Source organism: Eremomyces bilateralis (genome assembly GCF_010015585.1).
Source record: "Eremomyces bilateralis CBS 781.70 unplaced genomic scaffold P152scaffold_5, whole genome shotgun sequence".
Lineage (NCBI taxonomy): Eukaryota > Fungi > Ascomycota > Dothideomycetes > Eremomycetales > Eremomycetaceae > Eremomyces > Eremomyces bilateralis.
In genome coordinates this window covers 953,469-976,267 of record NW_022985071.1, presented here as the reverse complement: position 1 = coordinate 976,267, position 22,799 = coordinate 953,469, and the positions used below count along the sequence as shown (strand labels likewise).

Sequence of the window (22,799 nt, the reverse complement as noted above, 5' to 3'; positions counted from 1 at the left end):
GCATGTGTGTGCAGTTTCGAACTTTCGCCCCAGCCACTGGCATCCCTGGAAGAGTGGAAGTATAGTTAGGGTCGGGAACTTTGCATCATCAGTTTTGCAGATCATCCCAGCAGCAGCCGTCAATTGGATGTCCTGGTTAGGTATCTCCGGACAAGGCGAGGCTGAGGTTCGTTTTCTTCCAGATAGCTCCTGGAGTCGTGGTAGATGGTGGTCTTCATGTCGGAAGCAGAGCTGCACCTTGCATAGCTCCTCGGACTTTGAGCGTGAATCGCTACCAGACCCTCAGTGCATGGAGGATAGTCTTTGTCATTTGTGTATTTCCATGGCAAGTTTTCATCCGCTTCATTTTGCTGAGGGTTGGAGATGTGTCGAGGTCATAGAGTGAATCAATGGGGAATCTATCTGTCGTTGCTTCGATATCACCCGCTTGTCAGGCCATGTCACGTGATGACTTTCCACCTCCGAAGTTTGAATGTACAATTCCATACGGAATACCCTTCACACCTATTCCAGTCCAATCCCAACGCTGGAGCGGTGTGTCCTGTAGTCTCATACATTTTTGAGTTCAAGCAGGATCAATGATGAGATTGAGAACCAGTTCAGTGTTACGGTTGATCAGACCAAGCATCGTCACCGACGTCAAGTCGACCCGACCCTTTGTTTGCGCGAGCTGTCGAAGATTCTCCGTCCTTAATCGACCTCCTCCAAAATATGACGCTCACGTTCCCCTTACTCTTGCCGAGCGAACGGCACTTACCTTAGGCTCCGGGGTGTTGTCATTCTTAAATCCGCGACGCGGCGGTACGGGCGACGCCATCTCTCGCAGAGAAGCAACGCTAACACGGTCGTGCAATAGATATGATAGCTGCATTCGGTGAACTCACTGCACAGCCTTATTTTATTAACCGACTCCGCAACATCATGCTTGCCGACACGACAGGCCGCCGGATTCTGCGAGATCGTCCGCGAATGTCCTCTTCCACCATTCCGCTCTCTTACCTGAGTAAGCTTCCGTCCAACACCGTCGGCGCCGCATTCTACACCTGGCTGGAACGAGAACACCTGGAACAGGATACACGAGCGGCGGTTAGATATATAGATGACGAGGAGTGTGCCTATGTGATGCAGAGGTATCGTGAGTCCCACGATTTCTACCACGCAGTGACGGGTCTACCAACGATGCGAGAGGGTGAGGTGGCCCTCAAAGCCTTCGAATTCGCGAACACTCGGCTCCCGATGACAGGTCTCGCGGTTGCTTCGGTGTTCACGCTCAAGCCGGCCGAGAAGCGAAGATTTTGGGAGACGTACGGGCCCTGGGCGTTTCGCAATGGAACACACTCGCATGACGTGATCAACGTATATTGGGAGGAGGAGCTGGAAACTGATGTCCAGGAACTGAGAAATCGACTTGGTATAGAGCAGCCTCCCGATCTGCGGGCCATACGAAAGGCCGAAAGAGACAAGAGAAAGGCAGCGAAGGCAGCGGAGGAAACAATTATCCCTTGAATGCAAACCCCGGCTTGTTCCAAGCTATAACGCCAGCCCAATCGACACCCGAAAATGCAGCCGTATCGACATTGAGGCGTGTAGAATGTCGGATCGTGAACTTAGAAATCGAGGAGGTCATCGTCGTCGTCATCCCAGCCCTTCCTCCGCGAGACTACCACCTTCTGCTCCCCTTCCTTTGCCTGCTGCTCGCTGAGCGCGTTCAATATGTCCTTGAGCTGATCCTCCGATACCTTCTGCCGAAGCTGTCCGCTTTTCGCCAGCATGATCAATCGATTCTCGACGTCGGTGGCTCGTGATTCTTTGACCAGTCGAATCCGTCCCAGACGTTCCGCCGCGCCCGGGGTCAGGATTTGGCCGAGAATGTGTGATCGAGCTTCGGATTCGCGCTGTCTGATGCATCCAGGATGAGCGGCTGCTAAAGGTAAGGCTTCGCGAAAGTCTTACTTTTGTTGATCATCACCCCCCGAACTCTGGCCCTCTGGACCTTGCTCCTGTCTGAGCTGTTGAAGCCTTGCCCGGCGGATCTAGGCTTGGTCAGCCTGGAGGAGCGGTTCGTAAATCGAGACTGGCACTGACCTCTTCCAAATCTGCGTCTGCCATAGCGGTGATTAGGGAAACTGAGCGTTTCGGAGGGTGTTGTTGCCTGTTGAGGTCCTCAATGAGGTTTGCTACGAACTTTGCGGGGTCTGAGTCGATTGAGACAGCATCAGGAATTCACGACAGGATGAGAATAGTTATTATTGCCTAGTTGCCTCAGGTATGCAGCTGCAGCGCATTGCAGCAGCAACAACAATTCCATGGCAGCATTGGTCCCTATGGTAAGACGTAACTACTACACAAAGCTGAAGATCCGACTCCAAGTCTATCACGAACATTACCTACAGGCTTTCTTTCATACCAATTACTGTATCGATCGCTAGGCACCGCTTGAGCGTAAGGGATCAATACATTTCGAAAGTGACCAGGTGCATCTTCGGCTGTCCGAATGCTTTTGTAGGTCCAAGACCGCAAATTCAGCTGCCCTGGTCCACAGCAAGTCTCAAGCATTTGAACTTCGAAGCCAATTAACTCCAACTGAGTGCGTAGTGTCCTATTCGCAATCTTATAAACGGCAATCGGGCCCCTTATATCATGCTATCTCATCTTGCGGGGAGTCAAGCTCAGGATGGCTCCGACATCTTTACCGTCAAAGACTTTAAAGAGGTTCTGATAGCACTTCCCCGTCAAGGGACAGCGACATCAGTGGTGAGTTTAGGGGCAGATCCTTCTTCAGAGCCAGATTATTCAGCATTTCTTGTCCCGTCACCGTCTGGCAATGCATATTACAGCACCAAGAGCCGTTTGAACGCCATAACGGACGCGTTGGAAAGCGAAGGAGCACTTGAACCCCGGAGCATCGCGTCGGTGGCTGCACAGATTGATGTTGATGTGGAATTCGTCAAGCAAAATGCAACGGGGCCTCGGTCTTTCCATGGTGAGGATTTGATCCCTTTGGCCCTGATGAAGCAGATCGAAGACTCCTTACGCAAAAGGGCCAAGGACGGGTTTGTCTCCGTGGGGAATTTTGCACGTTCGTCCAATATCGCCGAAACTTGTGTCTCAGATCTTGCTCAAAAGCTTCTGAAGGAAGGCTCTTGGATCCTCAAACAGTGGGTTCCTGAAGGTGGTCTGGAAAAGACCTATATCTTCCACGACGAGGTCTCACGGAGGACAACGGAAGGTCTGAAGACGAGGTTTTTGCAAGCTTCCATGAAACACGAGTAGGTACATCCTGTGATTGGATTATCTGAAGCTTACGGTCCACAGGTCTATCAAGTTTCATAAAGAGGACCTATATGGTTTGGACCGAGAAAGCTTCGTTGAGTATGCTAGTCCTCTAACAGCAAAGAACGACGGCAAACTCGAAGACATGGGTGACGGCAAAACCATCATATTTACGCCTATAGTCACTCCTCAAGGCGAATTAGCCAATAAAGTGGGGGATCTGCTGTCTGGGCAGGTCCCGTGGTTGGAGTTTTCCTCTCTTTCCTTGCAATTCCCTGCTGTCTTTGACGGCGTGCCAGCTGCGAAGAGTTACTTTGCTGAACACTCGGCTTCGGGAGATCTCATTGCTACCCAAAATACCGTTGTCTCTTCTCGATGGCTATCAAATGCAGGGTCATCACCCCGAAAATCGTTCGAAGAATTGGGATATGCCGACCTTAGTGTTCGTGAAACTTCCCGTGCATTGTGCAGAGTATTGTAAGCTTCTTTACTGACACTCCACAGGACCTATTCAAAGACATGCCGAAGAAAGTCAGGGGTGAAATCACGAATCAGGCTCTGGAATCTATCTCTGGAGGGTCCGGTTCAAAACTCTATGAAAATTTCCTCGTCCGAGACGAACTGTTAGACGACATGGTCGAGGCCGCGAAAACAGCTGCAGCGGCGCAAGCTGCAACACAGTGGGAACACTCTTCCCGTTCTGCGCTCACTCTCAATTCTACGAGTTTGATTGAGTCACTCTCGTCGAAACACGATGTGCCGATTGAGATGGTTAACTCCGTTTATAAACCGTGCCTTGCCACGGGAGCGAGAGGTTCTTTCAGCACCCAACTTTCTTCATTGGAGTCATCCTTGATGATCGAGCTCGCAAAAACGTGGGAGGAGGTTGTTTTGGAGTGGGAACTGAGGTCGTCTTCGCTCCGATCATCACATCTGCAAGAGCCATCCAACGAGTCTCTTCGAGAACAGTTGACCGAGATCTTGACCTCATACATGCTTGCGGATGTTATCAGGCCTAAGATCAAGACTGCCGGTCCCTCTAGCCTTCAGCGTTCCCCGAAGGCGGCCAAGGCGATCAAAGACTTCAACTTGAATCTCCCGGCTGACGGAGAGGATTCGGCCCAATCCATGCGCAAATTGCAAAGCGCCACCGACAAACTCAGGGGACAATTGCGTATCTCTGTCCCCACTACTGATGAGCTGAGCGAAGCAAGAGAAACAATGCTCATGCAGATGCGGGCGCAACTTCGAGATATGAATACGGACGGACCGCGATATCTTCTGCTGACTCTTTTACTTCTTCATGCGCAAATGGAAGGTTCAATGGGAGTCCTCTACTCCACCGGACGATGTGTTCCCCGCCTAATTCGATCGTTAAGAGGGCGAGTCGATACCGAGGCCTTGTCGTTGCTAAATGCATGCAAGGATCAGGTGAAGGCGGGAAATGACCTGGCGATGGACAAAAAGAAGGAATTGGGCGCACTGGTGGATCCTCGCTTCGGTGACTCGGGCTGAAAGAACGGATTGGATGATATTTGCCGCACTCGATGGATCGTCGAAAATGTGTATTCAAATAGAGGCATGAAAATCGCGCTGTCGGATTCAGCTGCGTACATGTGTAATATCTATATCAAGTCGCCAACAAGCGATAATGACAGCTCGCCATAACTTTCGACGTCACATAGAACCTAGTATATTTCCCACATCACTTTCCATCATCCGCCAGTTCTTCGTCCCCCTAGAACTGGTCAAGCAATCCTTCGGCTTCCAACAAGAGCACAATCTGATGAACAATAGTCCTGACGTTCGTCTTTTCGGCATCGACCACCAAATCCGCTTTCGTAGGAACCTCGTACGGATCGTCAACGCCAGTGAACCCCTTGATCTCCCCTCTCCTTGCCTTCTCATAAATGCCTCGCTTGTCAGTCTTCTCGCAGAACTCCAAGCTCGTTGCCACATGAACCAGGTAGAAAGAGCCGTGCTTCTCAACCAGCTCTCGTGCCTGTTTCCTGGCCGTTTCGAATGGAGCGATTGGAGCGGCAATGACCGCGGAACCGGATTTTGTGAGCTCGGAAGCGACAAAGGCGATACGACCGATGTTCTTGTCGCGATCTTCTCTAGTGTATCCCAGTTCTGAGCTCAGTTCGTGTCGGACGGTTTCTCCTAGGAGAAGACTGACAGCCCGACCGCCTTGTTGGTTTAGGGTGACGTTCAGTGCGCGAGCAATGGCATCTTTGCCGCTGTTTTGGAAGCCGGTCAGGAAGACACAGAAACCCTGCTTCGCGCGGGGTGGATGGGATTCTCGAAGCACCTTGACGACTTCTGGGTATGAGAACCAGTCCGGAATATCTACACCGGTACGGAGTCGACGACGGAGTTCTGTTCAGAATAAGCATATGATTCATGGTAAGGTCACCAATTCACCTACCAGTTCCACTAATATCCAAGGTGCGGACGCCCGCCTCGACCTCATCCCGCGGCTTGTACTCGTCGCTGTCCGGCAGATATGTCATCTGCTGGAACGGTACAACCTCAATTCCGAGTTCATCGCGGTATTTCTCCACGGCTTCTTGAGCGTCATAGGGGCCGTAGAAATCGACGCCCTTGCTGTTTTTCCCCGGTCCCGCATGGTCGCGACCAACGATAAAATGTGTAGCTCCATGATTCTTCCGGATAATGGCGTGCCAGATGGCTTCCCGCGGCCCTCCCATACGCATAGCAAGCGGGAGAAGACCGAGGACGGCCATTCCATTGGGATACCGAGGCAGAAGAGCCTGGTAAACGCGCACCCGCGTAAAATGGTCAATGTCACCGGGCTTGGTCAACCCCACGACGGGATGAATCAGCACATTGGCCTGTCGAGCTCGGGCAGCCCGAACGGTGAGCTCTCGATGAGCGCGATGCATCGGGTTTCGGGTCTGGAAGGCAACCACACGTCCCCATCCGAGCTTGTCGAAGTGAAGACGGAGTTCTGCTGGGCTGTAGCGGAGATCTACATAGTCGTAATGCATGAGGCGGTCAATAGCATCAATCTTGCCTCCAACATAGTATTCTTCTGCGCTGTTGAGAAGATACTTGATCGCAGGGTGCTCCGGATCACCGCCAAACACCAGCTTGGCCTCTCGGTCCCTGGTGGGTCGTTAGCGCATTAGAAAATGGACTCAGGACAAACAATACGTACTTGTCAGGCTTGTAGACGTCTTCGACAGTGATGATGGCCAAATTGCGGTCATCACGGAAGTCCCGTAGAGCTAATCTAGCCCCTGACTTGATGCCCAGGTCTTCAATGGTCTTCTGGGTAAGATCCAGAGTAATTGGCATGCTGAAAAGATTGCCGTCCGTCAATCGAAGGTTTTCCACAACACTAGATAAGTTAGCATAGGTCGAACACTTCTATTCCTCAGTCCCTACCCATTGTAGTCTTTTTCGGACATGAAACCTGGTCATGATATCAGCGCGAGTCTTGGAAATTGGATCCAAATGGAATACGCACCCTCTAGAGGAGAGAACCCTCCGTTGAGGATCAGCTCGAGGTCACATAATTGCCGCTCTGTCAACGTAATAGCTGGCAGAGTCTCAGCTTCCCGGTACAATTCCTCGCGACGTGGTGCGTCTCGCGCAATGAGATCTTTCAGGATCCCGCCTAGAAGCCTGTCTTAGCCTAGAACAATGATTACATTGTGGATAGAGCCATACCATGAGGAGAATTTGCCATTGTTAACTAGTGCGTGAAATTGAATGCCTAGCAGAAAGCTTTCTCGCGTTGGAAGGGATGATGTTCAAGGATATCGGGCACTGTCTCGTCTGATTGACGCTTGTGCGAGGACAGGATCTAGTACGCGATGACACAGCAGTTAGATGACAACCGGTAGGATCTGATTTACCTGGACTTGGATGAAATCTGTAGATCAATCTCATTCGAAATGCCCCATTAATTGAACAGTAATTCAAAATTTTCCGATCCGACTTAGACCGATTATTGATGACCCCGGTCTTGGCGATTGCGCAATTCTTTGGATTGCAGTGACGCCATATTCCGTATTATTAACTAAAGGTACAGTCCACTTCTCCCAATTCAATCGCCGTACGTGATACCATGCAAGTTAATTGCGCAGTTGATGATATCTATGAACTTCGTTAAGACAATGTTTAAGTATTGTTTATTTTTTGGGTTATTGCTAAGGTACGGATGGAGTATGTGGTATATAATCGGAAACCTGGCCATCGACAATGCAAATTAACCGAGGCGGCAATCAATCCTCCCGAACACGATGCCCATTCAGTATCCAATCCGTCTATATACAAAATATTATCCAAGTGAAAACACGAAACATATTGGCCGTCGGTCTCGGCGTCCAGGATACAGCTGACTATGCGGCAACGTGTCCGGCCCGATGCATGGCCCACATCTCCATCATTCGTTGATGCTGCATCGGCATGAAGCCTTCATAACATTCGTCCGTGCTGTAATCCATGTAGTTATAGATCGGATCCAATCTAGGCTGATCAGGGTACGTGTCTTTGGCCGGACTCCTGGGATATTGGTCAGTGCTGACCGACTGCTGCGGCGTGTCCGCGATAAAGTCCCCGTCGCTTGTACACGAATCCCCTTCGAATGTGTGAAGCAACCCCATCCAGTGACTCGTCTCATGCACGGCGGCCATGCCTTGGGCATAGCTCAATTCGCCACCGCCGGGCATCGTGGATGCCATGATATTGCAGCCGTCGAAGAAGTAGAGACTTCGGTCGGCTGGCGGTGGCGCGTCTAGCGCGGATGGCGACGTGCAGCGTCTCAGCACCCCACCATCTATGTCGGTCTAGAAGTAGATGTTCAAGGTCGCATACGTGCCCTGCCGTAACGCCCGCTTCATGGCATCGTCCGCGACGCCGGCGCTGACGGTTCTCACGTCGCTCACAGTGAAAGTGGTGTCTACAAGGATAAAGGAGATGCCGTAGGGATTTTAGGCCTTGTTCAGTTGTGCAACTTGGGCGTTGGCCATCGCCTGCGTGAAGTTGCAGGCTTTGGCGGTGGTGGCGACGGTATGGAAGACGGCGGGAACCGCGATAGGGGACTGGCGTTTGGCGAGGACGGCCCGCGTTCGTGTGGAAGGGAACCGACACTGTTGTCATGCTAGCGTTGAGGGCCCTGATGTAGTCCCTGGCGCCTTAACCGACAGTTGAGCCGCAGCGAAGATGTTGAACTGTCCGGTTGTCCCTAGAAGCTGCAGTAAGGGATGCGCAAAAGCAGGGCCAGGGGCGCAAGGAGGAAGGGTTGCGCATGCCGAGGACAAGGAATGGGTACTAAGTTTCAGGAAGATTTAAGAAGCGATGAATGGATACAAACTAAACAACCATATGTCGACTCTCCCTAGGCGGAAGAACAATATCCAGTGAAAAGGACAGACTGAATGGAATTGCCGGGCTTCTCTCCTTTGAAGACTAGAGGGATGATCACCGGGCTTATATGCTTCATCGTCTTTGGAACAGGAATTTTGGGCATCGTGGTTCCGTTGCTCGACAGCCAAACGTAAACAACCAATTTGCTCCAAAACCTGTGCAACAGACAGACCTAACCACAATGGAGGATCGACACACATTCGGATCGGATCGGATCCTCGCGAACAAAGAGGGGACATCTGGGGAACGGAGATCTGAATCTGGTGGAAGAGAGAAACAAGCACATGGTAACAACGCATTTGATTCTAGAACAATCGGAATCCACGACGCCAAGGGGAAACTTGACATGAACTTTCGTACAAAAAACCGGGAGAAAAGAGGACCCCGCCCATACATCGAACTATCGACTCTTCTCGACCGTGGGCAACTCCAGCCGCCAAAGCCCTCCATGCAGAAGGAAACCTTAAAGGAAAAACTGAGACATAAATAAGACCCGATCTAGATCCGTGGATTCATCATGCCGCTTCATTCGTTCGTGGAGCCCGGCCGGTCGCCGTCGCCGTGTCCTGCTGGTCGCTGTTCCATGTGAGGTACGTATGATCTCCAAGTTTTCTATGACACCGCCGAGTCAGCATGTCATTCTTGTTGCTCCAGAACGCGGGGTGTCCGGTATCTTACCTGGGTTTGATCAAATGCGTCGCCGTGAACAAGGCACCGAGGAGGATGCATAGCCCGCCCACCACCACATAGGCGATGCCCAAGAATGGATTTTTCCCCCCCATGACGGTCCGGGTCGATATCATGATGGACTTGGTGCCGCCATATGTTGTAACCGGGAAGTCTAGAAGCGATTAGCCACGGAGTGTCGGTTTCGTGGTTCGGTAGCATTCTTTACAGTCGTTGATCTCCACCTGATACCTGCCAGCCTTCATGGGCGCCTGGTCGTTCCTCATCGCGAGCTTGCTGAAGTTGGGAAGACCGGCCGTCCGCATCCAGACCTGGAACGCCTCGTCTTGGTGGAAGTCCGGCATCGGGTTGGAATCGGTGTAATCATTGGGGAATCGATCGTGCCAGTTGGGAGGAGGGACGACTTCGTCGTTTTTGTAGGCCGACTTCCCGTACAGATCCGCTTCGCTCGCCCAGGCGATGCCCTTGGCCGTCATATTGTATGCCTCGCGCGGGTCGGAAGATTTGGCGGCATTGGTCAGGACGGGCGTGGTGAACGTATCGTTGAAGAAGGAGTTGGCAATCAAGCCGCATGGATAGTAGGCGGTGCCGTTCGGGTTCACTCGCAAGGGGTCGCAGTCCGAGGCAAGGGAGCCTTGGGGTACCGCATCTCCTTTCAATTGGGATACGTCAAATGACTTGACATATCGTCGGTGATTTTGGTAGAAGTTGGTCAATCGGTAATAGAAGAGAACTGGAGGCCCAATCTCGTTCGTGATGTCGAATTGAAGGGAGCAAACGGGGGTAGATAGACCAACCCCATCGTACTTGATCTCCACGGTGGATTTCTGCCATTGTGGCGGGGTTCCCGCACCGTAATCGGACGGTTTGAAATATTTGGAGACCTTGTCGGAGGGGACATCCGCCCATGCGGGGGCATCAGGCGCATCGAAGACGCATGGGGAGTAATCGATCGATATTTCTTCCACCTAGATAACCGAGCGTTGTAGTCAGCATGATAATCCATGATATCTCAGTCCTCCGATTTTGCGTACCAGACTGCTCGCCCATAACAAAAGCCCGCCGATGGGAGCGAATATGATGCCGACTATGAAGAAGAGCGGGAGAACGGTTTTGGGCGTCAGGATCGGTCTAAAAGGGCAAGATTAGATATATCCGAATGGTCCAACCACGAGCGTCGTCACGTACTGCCATGCTTTCAACCGCTGTTGTCGGAAGGCCGTGTCTGCGGTGCAAAGAAGCCGTCAGCGGTGGAACTACGAAGATTGATGCTGAAGGGGTCGGCATACTGGCCGGTCTTTTGCTCTTGGTCTTCTTCTTGCTATCCTCGATTTGCCTTTCCTCCGACCTGATGGAGTCTGGCTTGGGAGCATCCTGGGACGACATGGCGGAGAAGGTTCCTGGCAATGGTTAATGCACCAGCATCGACCGAGCGATGCTGGAAAATGGTCCCAAGAACACGCGGTGGAAGGCGCCGGGAAATGATCGGTTGATATCCTACTCAGTGAACGACAGAGCGGTTCAGTAGGGTAGATGACGAAGAATCGATGTGTTGGGTGACGAGAGTAGTGACAAGGAGTTTACGGCTGTACACGTACACGGAGTGAGGATGTGAGGTTGATACTGAATTGCTGGAGCGCATGCGCCGGGGTCCGATCTAGCAGTGTTAGTTATTATTACCTACGCCTTGGCTGGGGGCTAAGAATCTGGCTGTCTCCGTCCGCTGCCACCCGCCACTAACGGCCAAGTTTCTGCTGACAACTGAACATAATTTTATTATTTATTATTGATTTTCGGTGCACGAAATAGTCCAGCATTATATGCTCTCGTTCACTCGATGAGAGAATGATGTGGATTATTCTATCTTCAATTGGTCATATCTGAGCGATCGGATGTCAAGTCCCCATACGAGGACGACTCTCATGACTAGCCTATCTGAGGCCAAAGCCTGCCAAACGATTGCTCTACTTCCCAACCGTACCCAACCACTGCATCACTGCATCACTGCATCCTTCGCTGCCCCCGACTGACTGAGAGGGGTATGTGTGATGAACCGAAAACCATGACTGTCCCTGAGTCCATTCCAAACGCCGAGTAGTTGCCGAAGGTCGTCAAATTGGGGCACGCACATGATTCGAATTCGAATCCCAGAAAACACCAGACCCATGACGTCTAGTCGGCATGAAGAAACCCATCAATGCGAAAACACCACGTGGGGATGAAAAGGGATGGGGGAAAATAACAGTCCAGGCTCACGGTGCTCATGCAAATCATATTGAGAGAGAACAGAACATAGGAAATCAGTACCCAACGAGGGATTCATCTGTTCCATCGAAAAGACCACGAGTTGTGGCTGACACCCGATGCGCAACCTAGGATTGCAAAGCAATTCCAATTTAGCGCCTATGAGGTATCTTGGTCATCCATGTCGTGGTAGAGTCATAATTGAATGGCCATTTAAAGGAACTGGCGAAAGAACTCGGGGTGGAACCAGCCCACCCGGTCGTACGCCGTCCACAGCTTGCTCGCCTTGTTCACATCGATCTTGCACGCCTGCTGGGCATCGGTCTTGCGGAACTCCTTGCCTTTGGTGAGAGCCTCGAGGCGGCCTTGGAAGATGCGTCGCTTGCTGCACAGGTAGGTCGCGCAGGAGAGACGGAGCGTGGCGGCGATGGCCACCTCGGCTTCGTGAAGAAGCTCGCGGTCTTTGTCCTGCGAAAGATCGAGAGCCTGGCCCTTCCAGTCGCCCTTCAACGCCTTGCTGTTGCTGCCGAGCGTGGCAAGGGGCGGGCAGTAGTCCGGAAGGGAATCGAACTCCACGTCATCGCGAGAGGTCGGAGCGCGAGGTGCCTTGGGGACCGGGTTGGAGAGACGATCGTTCCCGAAGACAGGCTTGGTCGAGATGGAGGAGGTTCGCTTAGGACCTCGCGGCGTCCGGGGAGCGGAAGGGGGAGCATGGAGGCGGGGTCGTTTGTTCGGTGCGGGCGCAAGTCTCCGGTGAGCCGAAACGATGGTGTCTTCCAACTTCCTCTTCCGGTACACATCGTTGTCCTTGAGGGTGGAAGCCATGTAACCTCCCGGACTCTTGTCCACCAGCTGGTGGATTCGGGAGCAACATGATGCGACCAGCAGGTACTCGGCTCGAGAGGGGGGTTCGGTACCAGCTACAGCAAAGGAATTCGACTTCATGTGCTGATCGACCACAGCATCCATGGACGGGTCTGGTTGCCCATCTGGAAACAAAGGCTCACTTGCAGGGAGAACGGTGCCGGTAGCTGGGAAATCAACCGGATAGAGAAGTGGGTCCCTGGACGTGTCGCCCTCGACGGCCTGAGATTTGGAGTTGTCGACGAGATTTGTAGCCGGGGAGATGGGAGGAGAGATGGGGAGAGGAGCCCGGAGGGTCGGGCCCATCACCCGGTTGGCGTTGATATCTTTCGACGGCATCACCGCGTTGTCCGATGTGAATGAAGATCGGGGCGTTCGGATCGCTGAGACGGAAGTTGGAGAGAAAGATTCGATGCGCCCTGATTCGGGTGGAGAGAGAATTGAATGGATGTCGAAGCCTCGTGGAGCGTGGGAATTGGGGGTTATAAAGCGGTGGGCAGCCATGGTGTCGGCGATGGACTGCAGTCCGGTGCGGTGAATTTGGTACCGTTGGCTGAATGGTGAATAGCGACAATAAAGCAGTGTCGCTATTGATGAATGAATAGGTGTGACTGTTCTCGTCGAAGGTTCTCGTCGAAGGTGGTATTTATCGTTGGATATAGTCGGTTTGGTAGGCAACGGCGATGAGGACCAAGGGTGGCAACGGTGTTAAGGCGCAGGTCCGACGGAGTTTATATTGGACCGAATCGTCCAAATCCACGGTTCTCAGTGACAGCAAAACTGACTGGACCATTCTTCGAGTGAAGAGTACCAGTCACACTCACAATCGACAATGTTCTCGTGTGCAAACGGAGGATGTGGTGGTGGTGAAGGGCGTTGCTAGGAACCAAGCACACGCGACACGGCGAGGAGCGAAAGTGGTGACACAAGGAAAGCCCCGAAAAGGAAGAAGAAGGGAAAATGGGGGAAACAAAAGCAGTTTTATGGGCCAGCCCGATTAGAAACCGCCTTTTGGATCAAGAATAGGCTGCAGCGAAGCGAAGAATTAGGTAGAATCTGACGAGATGGGACTTGGACTTGGGGGGGAGAGTTTGGGCGCGGATGGATGATGGAATTGGGCACTGGGAGGGGGGCGACGTGGACTGTGGAGTGACTGGGGGGATGCAGACTGCAGATGATGTGTGTGTGTCTTGCAGAGGACAAGTGAGTACCGTATCATAACTCATAGTACCATACGACCGGACTTAGCGTGGAGTAGATGTGGTTCAGTCGTCCAGATGACTCCTCCCTCCTCCCTACCCATAGGTCATCCCCCAGTCAGTTCCCAACACTGAAACAATGGATGATGGATGAGTAGGTGAGTAAGTCGGTTAAGGGAAGGAATCCCCCAAATACCGGTATTAATAGCGGACGAATAAACCGCCGACCGCGCACCACGTAAAGATGTCGCAAGAATCCGAACGAAGGCCGCCGGTCAGGTTCCTGAAAGGGGAAAGGGCTGAGAGAGGGAAAACTACCGACTCACCGAGAGAGGGAGGATTGAAAGCGAATTGCAAATCCAATTGCGAAGTATCGTCTTACGCGCCTGAGTCGTTGCCTGCAGGAAGGCCGACGGCATTGCGCATGATCCATCCATCTGGCCTTGTCCCTCGCATCTCACCAACGCCATCCATAATGGAGGGCGACAGAAATAGCTGATAGAAATAATAGCCCCCGTTAACTGCAGCACCTCCCCCAGTCCCCATGCCTCCCCCTCGGGAGGAGCCAGAATCAAATGGACCAGTGTGAAGGTGCAGTCTGGGAGGCGGATGGAGAGGAGCCAGGATTGGTCAATCAGGCTGCGGCATTGGGGAATTGGGGGAGGAGGGGAGGGAAGATGGAGGTGATGCATGGATGGTGAATTGGTGATGGATGGCAAAACCAAAAAACACCACTGGCGAACAGACGGGGAGAAACAGCCATGAACCATCAACCAAGGAGTCACTCGTCAGGCGTCATGTGTCAGATGTGGATAGCCTGATTCCGCTTGGATTTCCAATCAATGACAAACCTCCGTATTAGAACCGAGAGGGGGGTATGAGCCAAGGATGAGGGCATCTGATGGCATCTGATCAGTGATCTATCACTCTCCAGCCCACCATCGCCATGAGTGACGGCCACGCTGCCTTTTCGAATTCTTAATCAATTGTTGGTCAATGGCTTTGTGGAGGACTCAATTCCACATTATGCACTAGTATGACTCTTCCCATGAAGAATTGCCCGCGCTTGTGATCGGGCACCATTATCTCGATGGTTGTGAGTCTTCTGGTTCCGACTCCCCAGCGAATGCTCCCGCCCGCACCGTGCTCCGCCACTGAGTGAAGGGGGGTCAGATTACCCTGAATTGGTATCCACTAGATCTCATACGATACATTTTAGTACGGAGTATTCTACTGGATACTGTATCAATCCTGCCGTATTTCTGGTCGTTCATGTGGATCACGGACTGGTGGCGGGGGTGGCCAGGTGGGCAACGGACGGGAGGCCCACTACCCCGATTTCGACCATCGGAGTATCGGACAGGGCAAAACACTTCATACTTCATACCGACTTCATTTGGTTCATGGTTCATCCTCCTCCTTCTCACTATCATTATTAATGCAGTGTCATCCCTAATCTAGCAGCGACACATGAACTGAGGAAAGAACTGCAATTGAGAAATATTCGCCCTCCTTGCAACTTGTACACGTCAATCATGGCCCCTTGCTCCCCCATCACTTGCTTTCAATTGATTCGAACGGTCCCAAACCTGAGGCAAATGAGCAACCCAGGTGTCAATTAGAACCACTATGTATGAATGTAGACGGGGCTTTTCAGAATGATGAAACCCGTGAAAGGGAGGCGGAGGAATCCACGTGTCACCGTCGGAGGCATATCGCCAGGCAGCATTGTTCTGAAAACAACCCGATATGCATCCTGGCGACCCATGAGGCGACCAAGCAAATCGGGTTGAATTCAGGATTCCCTCTTTGTTTAGCATGTCCATCCTGCAGTGTCCCAAGGCTGTCTCGGTCAATTGAGCCCAGTTGTTGGCCGCCTTTCGCTGCAATATTTCGTGGATCCTATCCGCATCTGATCCCCAGTCATGAAATTCGCAACAAACCGCGCCACATCGCCTCAGCTCCTGCAATGGGATGGGAATCATATCAATGGTTGATCAATTGTTGAGTTGCGAACATGCCACGACATCACCCATGGTCTCGATCTAGAGTCGATTGGGTGGAGTGATTGGGCAATTGCTGGTCCCCGATAGTAATCGTGAATCGACGACCTCCGCCTCCTCGGTATACGGGGGAGCGATGAGTCAAAGGGTGGAATGGAGCCATCAATCACCAATTAAATCCTACTGGTATTGGGCTAACCCTTGCAACTCGCCATTATTCCGGTCTGCCGACTGGGTCAGTCAGGCTGACATGCAATTGTCACCAGTATTTTAGTACCATTGCGGGAGAGAACAAACGTGCCCGCTTCGGAATTGAGGTACCTCCATCCATATTTCTATATGGAGTACCAGTGTCCAGCTGGTACGGTACAAAGTAGTCTTGCCTCTGACAGGACAATGCTCTAGACCCTCACCTCCTAGACAACAGCGAAGGTTGAAGAGTTAGTTCCCTTTATACGCCCTTGTTGGACAGAAGCATGGAATCGCCAATGGAAGGAATGTCATTCGAGGATTAGGCATTGAGCCAAGCCATTCATCAATTGATGCGGCATTTCATGCGCTTTCCACTGAGGGATTGACTCGCCCCTGGAAGTTGAGATCTTAATGATCAGCCTTCCTCAATTCAATCCATTCATTAACTGTCCCCATCCACAGAATCGCAAACAACGTGACATCGTGCAGGATGTGAGCATCCTCCAGCAATCGTTTGCCTGCCTGCAATCAGTCCAAAGTACCTTTACTATGTACACGAGGACACCCTGGTTACCACCCTCCGCTTCATCATCACCCCCCCTCCCCGGGGGTCACGTTCCTGTTTGTTACCTTGAATCTGGAAGGGTGGGGTGAATATGAGGAGAAATGGTCACGCCCTGCACCTTTCTTGTTCTTCTGATCGACACATCCCGGATGGTCTCCCGGGAATCAGTCACAAGGATGGGGTGGTCGCGGGTTGATGAAGAACCTAGCGCAGGAGCAACGCATGACGGGAGCCCTCGTTGCGACCCGATCGCTGATGGCTGCAGAGTGGCTTGCTTGCGACAGGTCCTAGCCGTCAGGTGTGGATGGTGGTGTTATGGTGCGACGACTTCGACGCATCGGAGATTGGGGCAATTACACTTTCCAGGACTTGGATGGTGGCGATGCGTAAGAAACATACGATCTTTGGAGATGGATGATGATGGACATGCATATAGTTTAGTTTGTACCACTCTTGGCCCCATGATGGAGGCTGTGAGCATTCCTACTGACGATCAAGTAATAATACTCCGTATCAATTCGGATACAATGGAACGGGAGTCGGGAGGGGTTGCCGATCATTCGGAAGGGTTTAATACCCCTTGTCTCCCGTTCGGAGGTCCGATTTCCGAATTCTCGCGATGCTTCCCGCCGCCCTTCATCCTTGACGGCTTCAATGCTTTCAATGCAGGCTTCAATGCAAGTCAATCCGGCTTTATTCTAACCTCCATCCATCCCTCCTGGTATCTGGTGAATTTGTGAGTTGGTAATTGTGTGAAATCTGCTCCATAAGTACGTAGGTATTGAGATGATAGAAGTACTTCCTTTCACTCAACCAAATCCAACACTGTCCTTCCCACAGGGCCCTAATTCCCATACTGGGAACGGAATACTTCCGTCCATCTGCCACCGTCTGCAACAAGTTCTTGTATTTGCTTCCGTCACGCCGCCCAACAACTTAAGCCTTAATCGTGGTCAAGACAATTCCCTCGCCAGTCAATCTCGCTAGCGGTGATGATGGATTCACAACCTTTGGAAACATGCCGTCCGACCTCCCCTCCAAACGCGCCTTCGTGACCGCTCTCTGCGCCTCCATTAAGCTTGGGACCAGCAATGCGGACAATCCGCTGGATCTCCATCAACAGGATCAACGAGATGCCTTCCTGACCCTCCATTCCATCTTCCCTTCCGAGCTTCTCGCCGCGCTGGATTTGATGGATCGGAAACTCATCACGAAGGTCGTCTGCAAACAACGACCAGATTCACGCGTTGGCTCCCGAGGTACGTGGAAGTGGATTTGGTATCCCTCTATCTGCATCATGGCTGACGTTCAATCTAGAACCGTGGCAGTCGGCCGCTACGTATCTCGTCCAGTCCGCCCAAGCGGAACCGTCGGACGCTTCCGCTCGCACCACCCCTATGGCGGCGGGAATCTCAGAATCCCCGATTCAGGAGCTGCAACAACCAACCGCGGAACTGGTCTACGAAGTCAGTCTCGCCTCCTGGAACTGCTCCTGTCCAGCGTTCGTCTTTGCCGCGTTCCCTCCGGACGTCGACGTAGTGGGCTTCGAGCAAAACCAGCACGTGCATAGCGTCGATGCGGGAGAGGTTGGCGCTCCGTCGTACGGCGGGTGTAGTCTGGATAGTCGGCTTGCGGACGAGACGGGGTCCGTACCGGTGTGCAAGCATATACTGGCATGCTATTTGTTGGAGCGAGGGGAATTCGGATCGTCGATTTCGATGAGAACCAGAGAAATCACTACAGATGAAATGGCAGGTTGGGCAGCGGGATGGGCGAGTTAACGTCACCGGGAATCTCCATGCTCTGCTCATACAACAACCTGGGAGGGGGGTTACCGGTCTCAGTCCTATTCAATGAACTATGGAAATGGTGCATATACCTGTCCATTAACCTTGTTGACTGTGTGTGACCGTTTAGTTCTGGTTCTCCATGCGAGAGTACATGCAGAATGAACCCAAGACCCGATGCCAGCAAGGACTCCACGCATGTCTTGCATCTTCAGTGTTGGATCCATCACAACCTCCCTGCCCATCTCAATCCAACGCTTCACCCGTGCGTCTCTGGCAGGAACCTCAGAGCCGCTTAACCCATACATCGACAACCTTTGAAGATGCCACCCGGCCATTCGGCGTCGCCAGTCCCGACGGGATCTCATTCTCGCTGCTATCATCGCTACTCTCGCCGCTCGAGATTTCAATCGTAGTCTCTGTGACAGTCCGCCCTTTGGCCGGCACGCTCTGCTTGACTTTACTCGCCGGGCCCGCCCGTGGTCTCCCCGACTTTCGCGTCTTTTTCATCGTCGGACCAGGAGCGCCCACGCTTGCGGCGTCGGGACTGTCGTTCATGGTCACATCTTCCCCTTCGGCCCAACGCGCGGCAAGCAGCTTGACACGTCGATTCTCTTCCCCCAGCATCTTCGCGGCCGACTGCGCGATGGAATTCGCCGTGCCCGACGGGTCGCCGGTTGACTTCGCCGTAGCTCGGTGGCTCTCGTTGCCACGTTTACGGTCTGGGCTGTCCAGGACCGAGTCAGTATCGCTCGCTGTACCGTCCACGTTTATGTTATCGGCGCTCGCACCAGTGCCAGAGGGTCGGATCCTCAGCGCTTTCTGGGCCATCGTGGGACGACGATCGCCTCCGTTCGTGGAGGTCTTATTACGACGTGGGTTGGCCATCCCGTCCTTCCAGTTGTCCGGAAGCTCGTCCGGGATATCGTTGTCACCTGACCCTCGGCGCTCACGGCGGCGGTCTTTCTTCGGAAGCACCTCAGTCATTTCCTCGTCGGAGTCGACTTCGATGTCCTCGAACTGTTGAACCCTCGTCCTTGGTCTTGACGCAGACGGTACTGCATCCAACTTGTTTTTCTTTGGTCGAGCTCTAGATCGATACTCAGCGTCCTCCTCCACGCGAGCTTTGAAAATGTTCGCCGGTTTCTTGGGCCGCATATCGAACGGGGTGCCCAATTGTAGCTCATTCGCTTGGGTAATGTCGGACTGAAGAAGCGTGGTGGTCTTCCGGGGTTTCGTCGAAGGTTGGGAATTATTGGGCGCGCCTTTCCGTTTTGCCGCTTGAATCTCCAGCAGCTTGGTTCTGAAATTATCCGGCTGCAGGTTCAATTTGATTAATTTTCTCTTGCCGCGCATCGCCGCAAGCGTCTGAATATAACGGCCATCTTTCTTAGCCTTATCAAGGCGCTTCTTCTCCTGTTCTTGCTGATATTGCTTCGATGCAATCTTCTTTGGGGCGCCATTCGATCCAGCTTCGTCGGCTTTTCGCTTCTTCTGGAGTCCGCCATTAGCTTCACTGAACCGGCTCCGCTTCTTGCTTTTCGGATTTAGAAGGTCTGGGAAGAGGGAGGAATCGCTATTCCCATTTCCTTCACCTGGCTGATCGTTTTGATTCATCAAATGCGAATGGTCGACATAATCGGAATGGAACGGATAGTCGAAGGCATCGTCAGGAATTACGTCTGAAATAGGAGGATAGGAGTCATTGGCTAAAAGCGATGAGTCTACCAGCCCGTTGTTTTCCCCTGATATTGCCGCGGTCCCTTCAAGGCGAGGATCGATCAGTGTGTCTCCGTCGGGTTCAAAGGAGATTTGAGGTGTGCCATCGGCCAAATCATGATCATCGTCGTCCTGCAACGGATCGTCCCGTTTAGCTCTTTCGGCCTCTTCTCGTCTCCGCTCGAGTCGAATGTTATTGCCCGGCGTCCCAGCCGGCTTCTCGCCTAACCAATTAAGATTTGCCTTTGAGAAGTCAACCAAGACCTCCACGCTTCTCATATCGGCAATTTTCTTTGTGTCATGACCGAGTAGCGTTCCCTTTGGCTCATAGGGCGTTTGTCGTGGGTCCTTACGGCAAGCTCCCGCATTGCATTCTTTTTTGCAATGTGGACACTCCCAAAACTTGTCTTCCATCACTTCTTGTGGCATCTTATCGTGGGCCCGCCAGAGGGTCCCGTAGCACCACGGACGTTCACAGCCAGTGCAAATCTGGACCATCCAGCGCGGATGGAAGCGAAGGCAGACGTGGCATCGCACATCGTAATCTCCAGGGTTCGGCTTTCGGTTCACTCGCTTCTTGACGCGACCATCGCCTCCAAACGGTATCTCCTCGTCCGACAATTCCTCCAGAACCCGCTCCGGTTCTTGACTGTTGACGTCCACCCACGGGCGTAGTTCCAGTTGTTCCTGGCATAATTCCGCCAAATTTCGCGGGTGATACAACTCTCGCTCCTCTTCCAAACTCTGTGGCGTATTTCTAGTAACACCACCCTCAAATTCAATGATTTGCCGGCGCCACTCTTCGTAGCGATGTGTCAGCTCTTTCCATTTCCATTGCTCGACCCATTGGTAGCCAGACTGGCATTTACAGCTGCGGCCCATGACGTAGCATTCCATGCATATGTCGTAGGGTTCATCAACACCAGTGCCAACATCCATACAGGTCTTGCAAGTCAAGAAGCGGTTGAAGACGTCTCCACGGCAATAGCTGCATGTGACATTGCCATCAAATTGGATATATTCAGGTTTCTCCGTCGGTCGATTAGGGGAGAACATTTCCGATATCACGATGCTTTTGAAGAGTTTGAACAGTTTGACAAAGTCTTTCTTGACTTGCCTGACCTTCTTCGAACGAAAAAGGTTCTCGGCGTCCGCATCATTCCGTTCAATCTGTGTCTTCACGCGCCGGAGGAGTTGCGAATATTTCAGCAGGGTAAAGTACACAATCGCCTTGTTCTTGTACTGCTCGTCGCGGCAAACCATCCTGGAATTCACCAAGGCTTCATTGAAGGCCAATTCGAGCGTTTCCACCGTGGTCCGATTCCAGGCAACCTTCATTGTGCGCGTCCCTCGATTCCAGACTTGGTGCGGCGCGAGCGGAGGGATGAGAATGAAGTCGCCGGGCTTTTGTTCGACCACGTAGGTCTGAAAGGGGGCCTTTTTCCAGGCCATCATCTGCGCGAAGTGGGTTTCCACCTCGATGTCGTGCCCAAGAACCGACAGCCAATATTCCTGGACGGTGTGACGGTCTTTGGTCTCGGTCATAAACCAGATGGAGCTCCCAGGTCTTTCCGCTTTCCCATTGTCGCCAACTTTGCCTGACGCCTCCACCATGATATTCTGGCCGAGCGAAGCGCACATCTCGCGATGGGCAGGCGTGTAGGTCCCCTCATGTCCAATGTAGCACATAAGATTTTCGGCCCTCATCTCCGGTGGGAGACTACTCATCAGGTCTCCGGCGGTGGCAATTCCTCTCCCTTTGCGGACGCCGATAGAGGAGAATTCGTCTATCGCGCCGGCTCCGCCGACATCGCCCGTGCTCTCATTTAGGTAGAAGAGCCTATGAGGTATCACGTCCTTCAGCTTATCGGCCCATACGGGTGGACAGTCGATGTCTTTTAAATATATTCGTTGACGGTTTTTGTCGCGGTAATTGTTTGCGCTTTCGAAGAACTGTTCCGTCAGAATTCCCATGTGCTTCAGGTAATGGCCTATCGTGAGCGGGATATTATCCTTCAACGTGATGTTTCGCGCATTTTCGACTGGTAGACATGAGCCATGATCCTCGAGAATACTGTCTATTCAGCACACACCTTTATCTCCGTGATTCGACCGTAGCCACTGCTCCGTAAACGTCCATGCATCCAGGGACTCGTTCAATCCCTCTATAACCAGAGGTTTCCCGCCTTGAATCACATGGAGCAGGATGAGCTTGTCGAATACCTCTGCGGGTTGCTCCTGCACCCTATCGAATGAAATCCGGTCGACCCATTGGAAGTTTGGGGTCTCTTCCACGAGGCGATGGAGGTCGAATGCCGGGGGAATGGGCTCAAAAGCCGCACGGGGGCGATTCGCCGGCATCGGGGCGGTTCATGAAGAGTGAAGAGGATCGGTTGGGGGTTTGGCTGTAATCAGCATCGACGCGCCGAGTATTCAACGATGGTCAATAGCTCGGCCCATCATCCACCGGGGTCGATTTCCATAAGGGGAGAATGAGCGATTGACGCGTTTAATCGCGTTGCGACAACCGTGTATGATGTTCAGATGTGGGAGCATGCAATTGAACGATCCAGATGTGAAGTGGAGAAGTGACAGGAAGTGCAACCTACGAATTGCGATTGATATTACTGATAGCGAAAATCAGGCATCAGTCAGGCAGCAAGGAAACTGAAATCGGGAAGTCACGTGTAACCAGGGCCCCATCAATTTCTTGGATTCTCTCCTCGCTCCATCCGAACTAGCAGCTGGTGCTTTAAGTTTCTGTCCAACGACTCCAAACTTCCAATTCGCACATTCTCGCGTGTCCTTGAAGTGCATCGGTGGATGGATTTCATCACCTAGCATCCTTCCAACCACTTGATCTGCTCTA

The 22,799-nt window shown here is 52.4% G+C and overlaps 11 protein-coding genes across 11 annotated transcripts; 4 read left to right on the top strand and 7 right to left on the bottom strand.

Moving 5' to 3' along the window:
• Positions 1-581: 581 nt before the first annotated feature.
• On the top strand, positions 582-1,506 carry P152DRAFT_392794 (coenzyme Q biosynthesis protein-like protein Coq4; the record flags this gene model as incomplete). The annotated part of the gene is made up of 2 exons (XM_033676164.1): positions 582-801; positions 857-1,506. The coding sequence occupies 2 exons, from the start codon at positions 582-584 to the stop codon at positions 1,504-1,506; spliced, it is 870 nt and encodes a 289-aa protein (XP_033536106.1).
• A 101-nt stretch (positions 1,507-1,607) lies between these two features.
• On the bottom strand, positions 1,608-1,901 carry P152DRAFT_393013 (uncharacterized protein; the record flags this gene model as incomplete). The annotated part of the gene is made up of 1 exon (XM_033676174.1): positions 1,608-1,901. A coding segment is annotated over one exon (294 nt), but the record flags the coding sequence as incomplete, so codon positions are not given.
• A 1,271-nt stretch (positions 1,902-3,172) lies between these two features.
• P152DRAFT_273140 (uncharacterized protein) lies at positions 3,173-5,052 on the top strand. The gene is made up of 3 exons (XM_033674880.1): positions 3,173-3,269; positions 3,326-3,715; positions 3,778-5,052. The coding sequence occupies exons 2-3, from the start codon at positions 3,419-3,421 to the stop codon at positions 4,786-4,788; spliced, it is 1,308 nt and encodes a 435-aa protein (XP_033536104.1). The 5' UTR covers positions 3,173-3,269; positions 3,326-3,418; the 3' UTR covers positions 4,789-5,052.
• Positions 4,900-7,454, bottom strand: P152DRAFT_272839 (ATP-sulfurylase). Its single transcript, XM_033674877.1, has 6 exons — positions 6,970-7,454; positions 6,767-6,916; positions 6,685-6,712; positions 6,455-6,637; positions 5,702-6,402; positions 4,900-5,652 (listed from the first exon to the last, which is right to left on the bottom strand). The coding sequence occupies exons 1-6, from the start codon at positions 6,986-6,988 to the stop codon at positions 5,012-5,014; spliced, it is 1,722 nt and encodes a 573-aa protein (XP_033536103.1). The 5' UTR covers positions 6,989-7,454; the 3' UTR covers positions 4,900-5,011.
• Positions 7,455-7,643: 189 nt separating this feature from the next.
• P152DRAFT_472231 (uncharacterized protein) lies at positions 7,644-7,973 on the bottom strand (the record flags this gene model as incomplete). The annotated part of the gene is made up of 1 exon (XM_033681141.1): positions 7,644-7,973. The coding sequence occupies one exon, from the start codon at positions 7,971-7,973 to the stop codon at positions 7,644-7,646; it is 330 nt and encodes a 109-aa protein (XP_033536102.1).
• Positions 7,974-9,185: 1,212 nt separating this feature from the next.
• Positions 9,186-10,743, bottom strand: P152DRAFT_472230 (CDC50 family protein-like protein; the record flags this gene model as incomplete). The annotated part of the gene is made up of 6 exons (XM_033681140.1): positions 9,186-9,282; positions 9,349-9,511; positions 9,566-10,325; positions 10,392-10,488; positions 10,546-10,582; positions 10,647-10,743. 6 exons carry the CDS (start codon positions 10,741-10,743, stop codon positions 9,186-9,188), a joined length of 1,251 nt encoding a protein of 416 aa, XP_033536101.1.
• Positions 10,744-11,814: 1,071 nt separating this feature from the next.
• On the bottom strand, positions 11,815-12,969 carry P152DRAFT_447826 (SWIRM domain-containing protein; the record flags this gene model as incomplete). The annotated part of the gene is made up of 1 exon (XM_033678012.1): positions 11,815-12,969. One exon carries the CDS (start codon positions 12,967-12,969, stop codon positions 11,815-11,817), a length of 1,155 nt encoding a protein of 384 aa, XP_033536100.1.
• Positions 12,970-15,159: 2,190 nt separating this feature from the next.
• Positions 15,160-16,113, bottom strand: P152DRAFT_272752 (uncharacterized protein). The gene is made up of 2 exons (XM_033674876.1): positions 15,945-16,113; positions 15,160-15,891 (listed from the first exon to the last, which is right to left on the bottom strand). Exon 2 carries the CDS (start codon positions 15,647-15,649, stop codon positions 15,194-15,196), a length of 456 nt encoding a protein of 151 aa, XP_033536099.1. The 5' UTR covers positions 15,650-15,891; positions 15,945-16,113; the 3' UTR covers positions 15,160-15,193.
• P152DRAFT_272648 (uncharacterized protein) lies at positions 16,099-17,303 on the top strand. Its single transcript, XM_033674875.1, has one exon. It carries the CDS (start codon positions 16,526-16,528, stop codon positions 17,162-17,164), a length of 639 nt encoding a protein of 212 aa, XP_033536098.1. The 5' UTR covers positions 16,099-16,525; the 3' UTR covers positions 17,165-17,303.
• On the top strand, positions 17,045-18,297 carry P152DRAFT_456718 (uncharacterized protein). Its single transcript, XM_033679071.1, has 2 exons — positions 17,045-17,683; positions 17,742-18,297. Exons 1-2 carry the CDS (start codon positions 17,443-17,445, stop codon positions 18,203-18,205), a joined length of 705 nt encoding a protein of 234 aa, XP_033536097.1. The 5' UTR covers positions 17,045-17,442; the 3' UTR covers positions 18,206-18,297.
• Positions 18,298-18,496: 199 nt separating this feature from the next.
• On the bottom strand, positions 18,497-22,506 carry P152DRAFT_506325 (uncharacterized protein; the record flags this gene model as incomplete). Its single annotated transcript, XM_033682476.1, has 3 exons — positions 22,024-22,506; positions 19,940-21,972; positions 18,497-19,810 (listed from the first exon to the last, which is right to left on the bottom strand). Exons 1-3 carry the CDS (start codon positions 22,289-22,291, stop codon positions 18,497-18,499), a joined length of 3,615 nt encoding a protein of 1,204 aa, XP_033536096.1. The 5' UTR covers positions 22,292-22,506.
• Positions 22,507-22,799: the final 293 nt, after the last annotated feature.

What these genes read in the sequence shown, in the direction of transcription:
- P152DRAFT_272752 (XM_033674876.1), bottom strand. Translation starts at nt 15,649, where the DNA reads ATGATTCCCATCCCATTGCAGGAGCTGAGGCGATGTGGCGCGGTTTGT.
- P152DRAFT_272648 (XM_033674875.1), top strand. Translation starts at nt 16,526, where the DNA reads ATGGTCACGCCCTGCACCTTTCTTGTTCTTCTGATCGACACATCCCGG.
- P152DRAFT_456718 (XM_033679071.1), top strand. Translation starts at nt 17,443, where the DNA reads ATGCCGTCCGACCTCCCCTCCAAACGCGCCTTCGTGACCGCTCTCTGC. An exon ending in TTCACGCGTTGGCTCCCGAG is followed by an intron (nt 17,684 to 17,741) that starts GTACGTGGAAGT and finishes CGTTCAATCTAG; the next exon opens with AACCGTGGCAGTCGGCCGCT.
- P152DRAFT_273140 (XM_033674880.1), top strand. Translation starts at nt 3,419, where the DNA reads ATGGGTGACGGCAAAACCATCATATTTACGCCTATAGTCACTCCTCAA. An exon ending in TGGGATATGCCGACCTTAGT is followed by an intron (nt 3,716 to 3,777) that starts GTTCGTGAAACT and finishes GACACTCCACAG; the next exon opens with GACCTATTCAAAGACATGCC.
- P152DRAFT_272839 (XM_033674877.1), bottom strand. An exon ending in AGGGTTCTCTCCTCTAGAGG is followed by an intron (nt 6,713 to 6,766) that starts GTGCGTATTCCA and finishes TATCATGACCAG; the next exon opens with GTTTCATGTCCGAAAAAGAC. An exon ending in CTTGGATATTAGTGGAACTG is followed by an intron (nt 5,653 to 5,701) that starts GTAGGTGAATTG and finishes TATTCTGAACAG; the next exon opens with AACTCCGTCGTCGACTCCGT.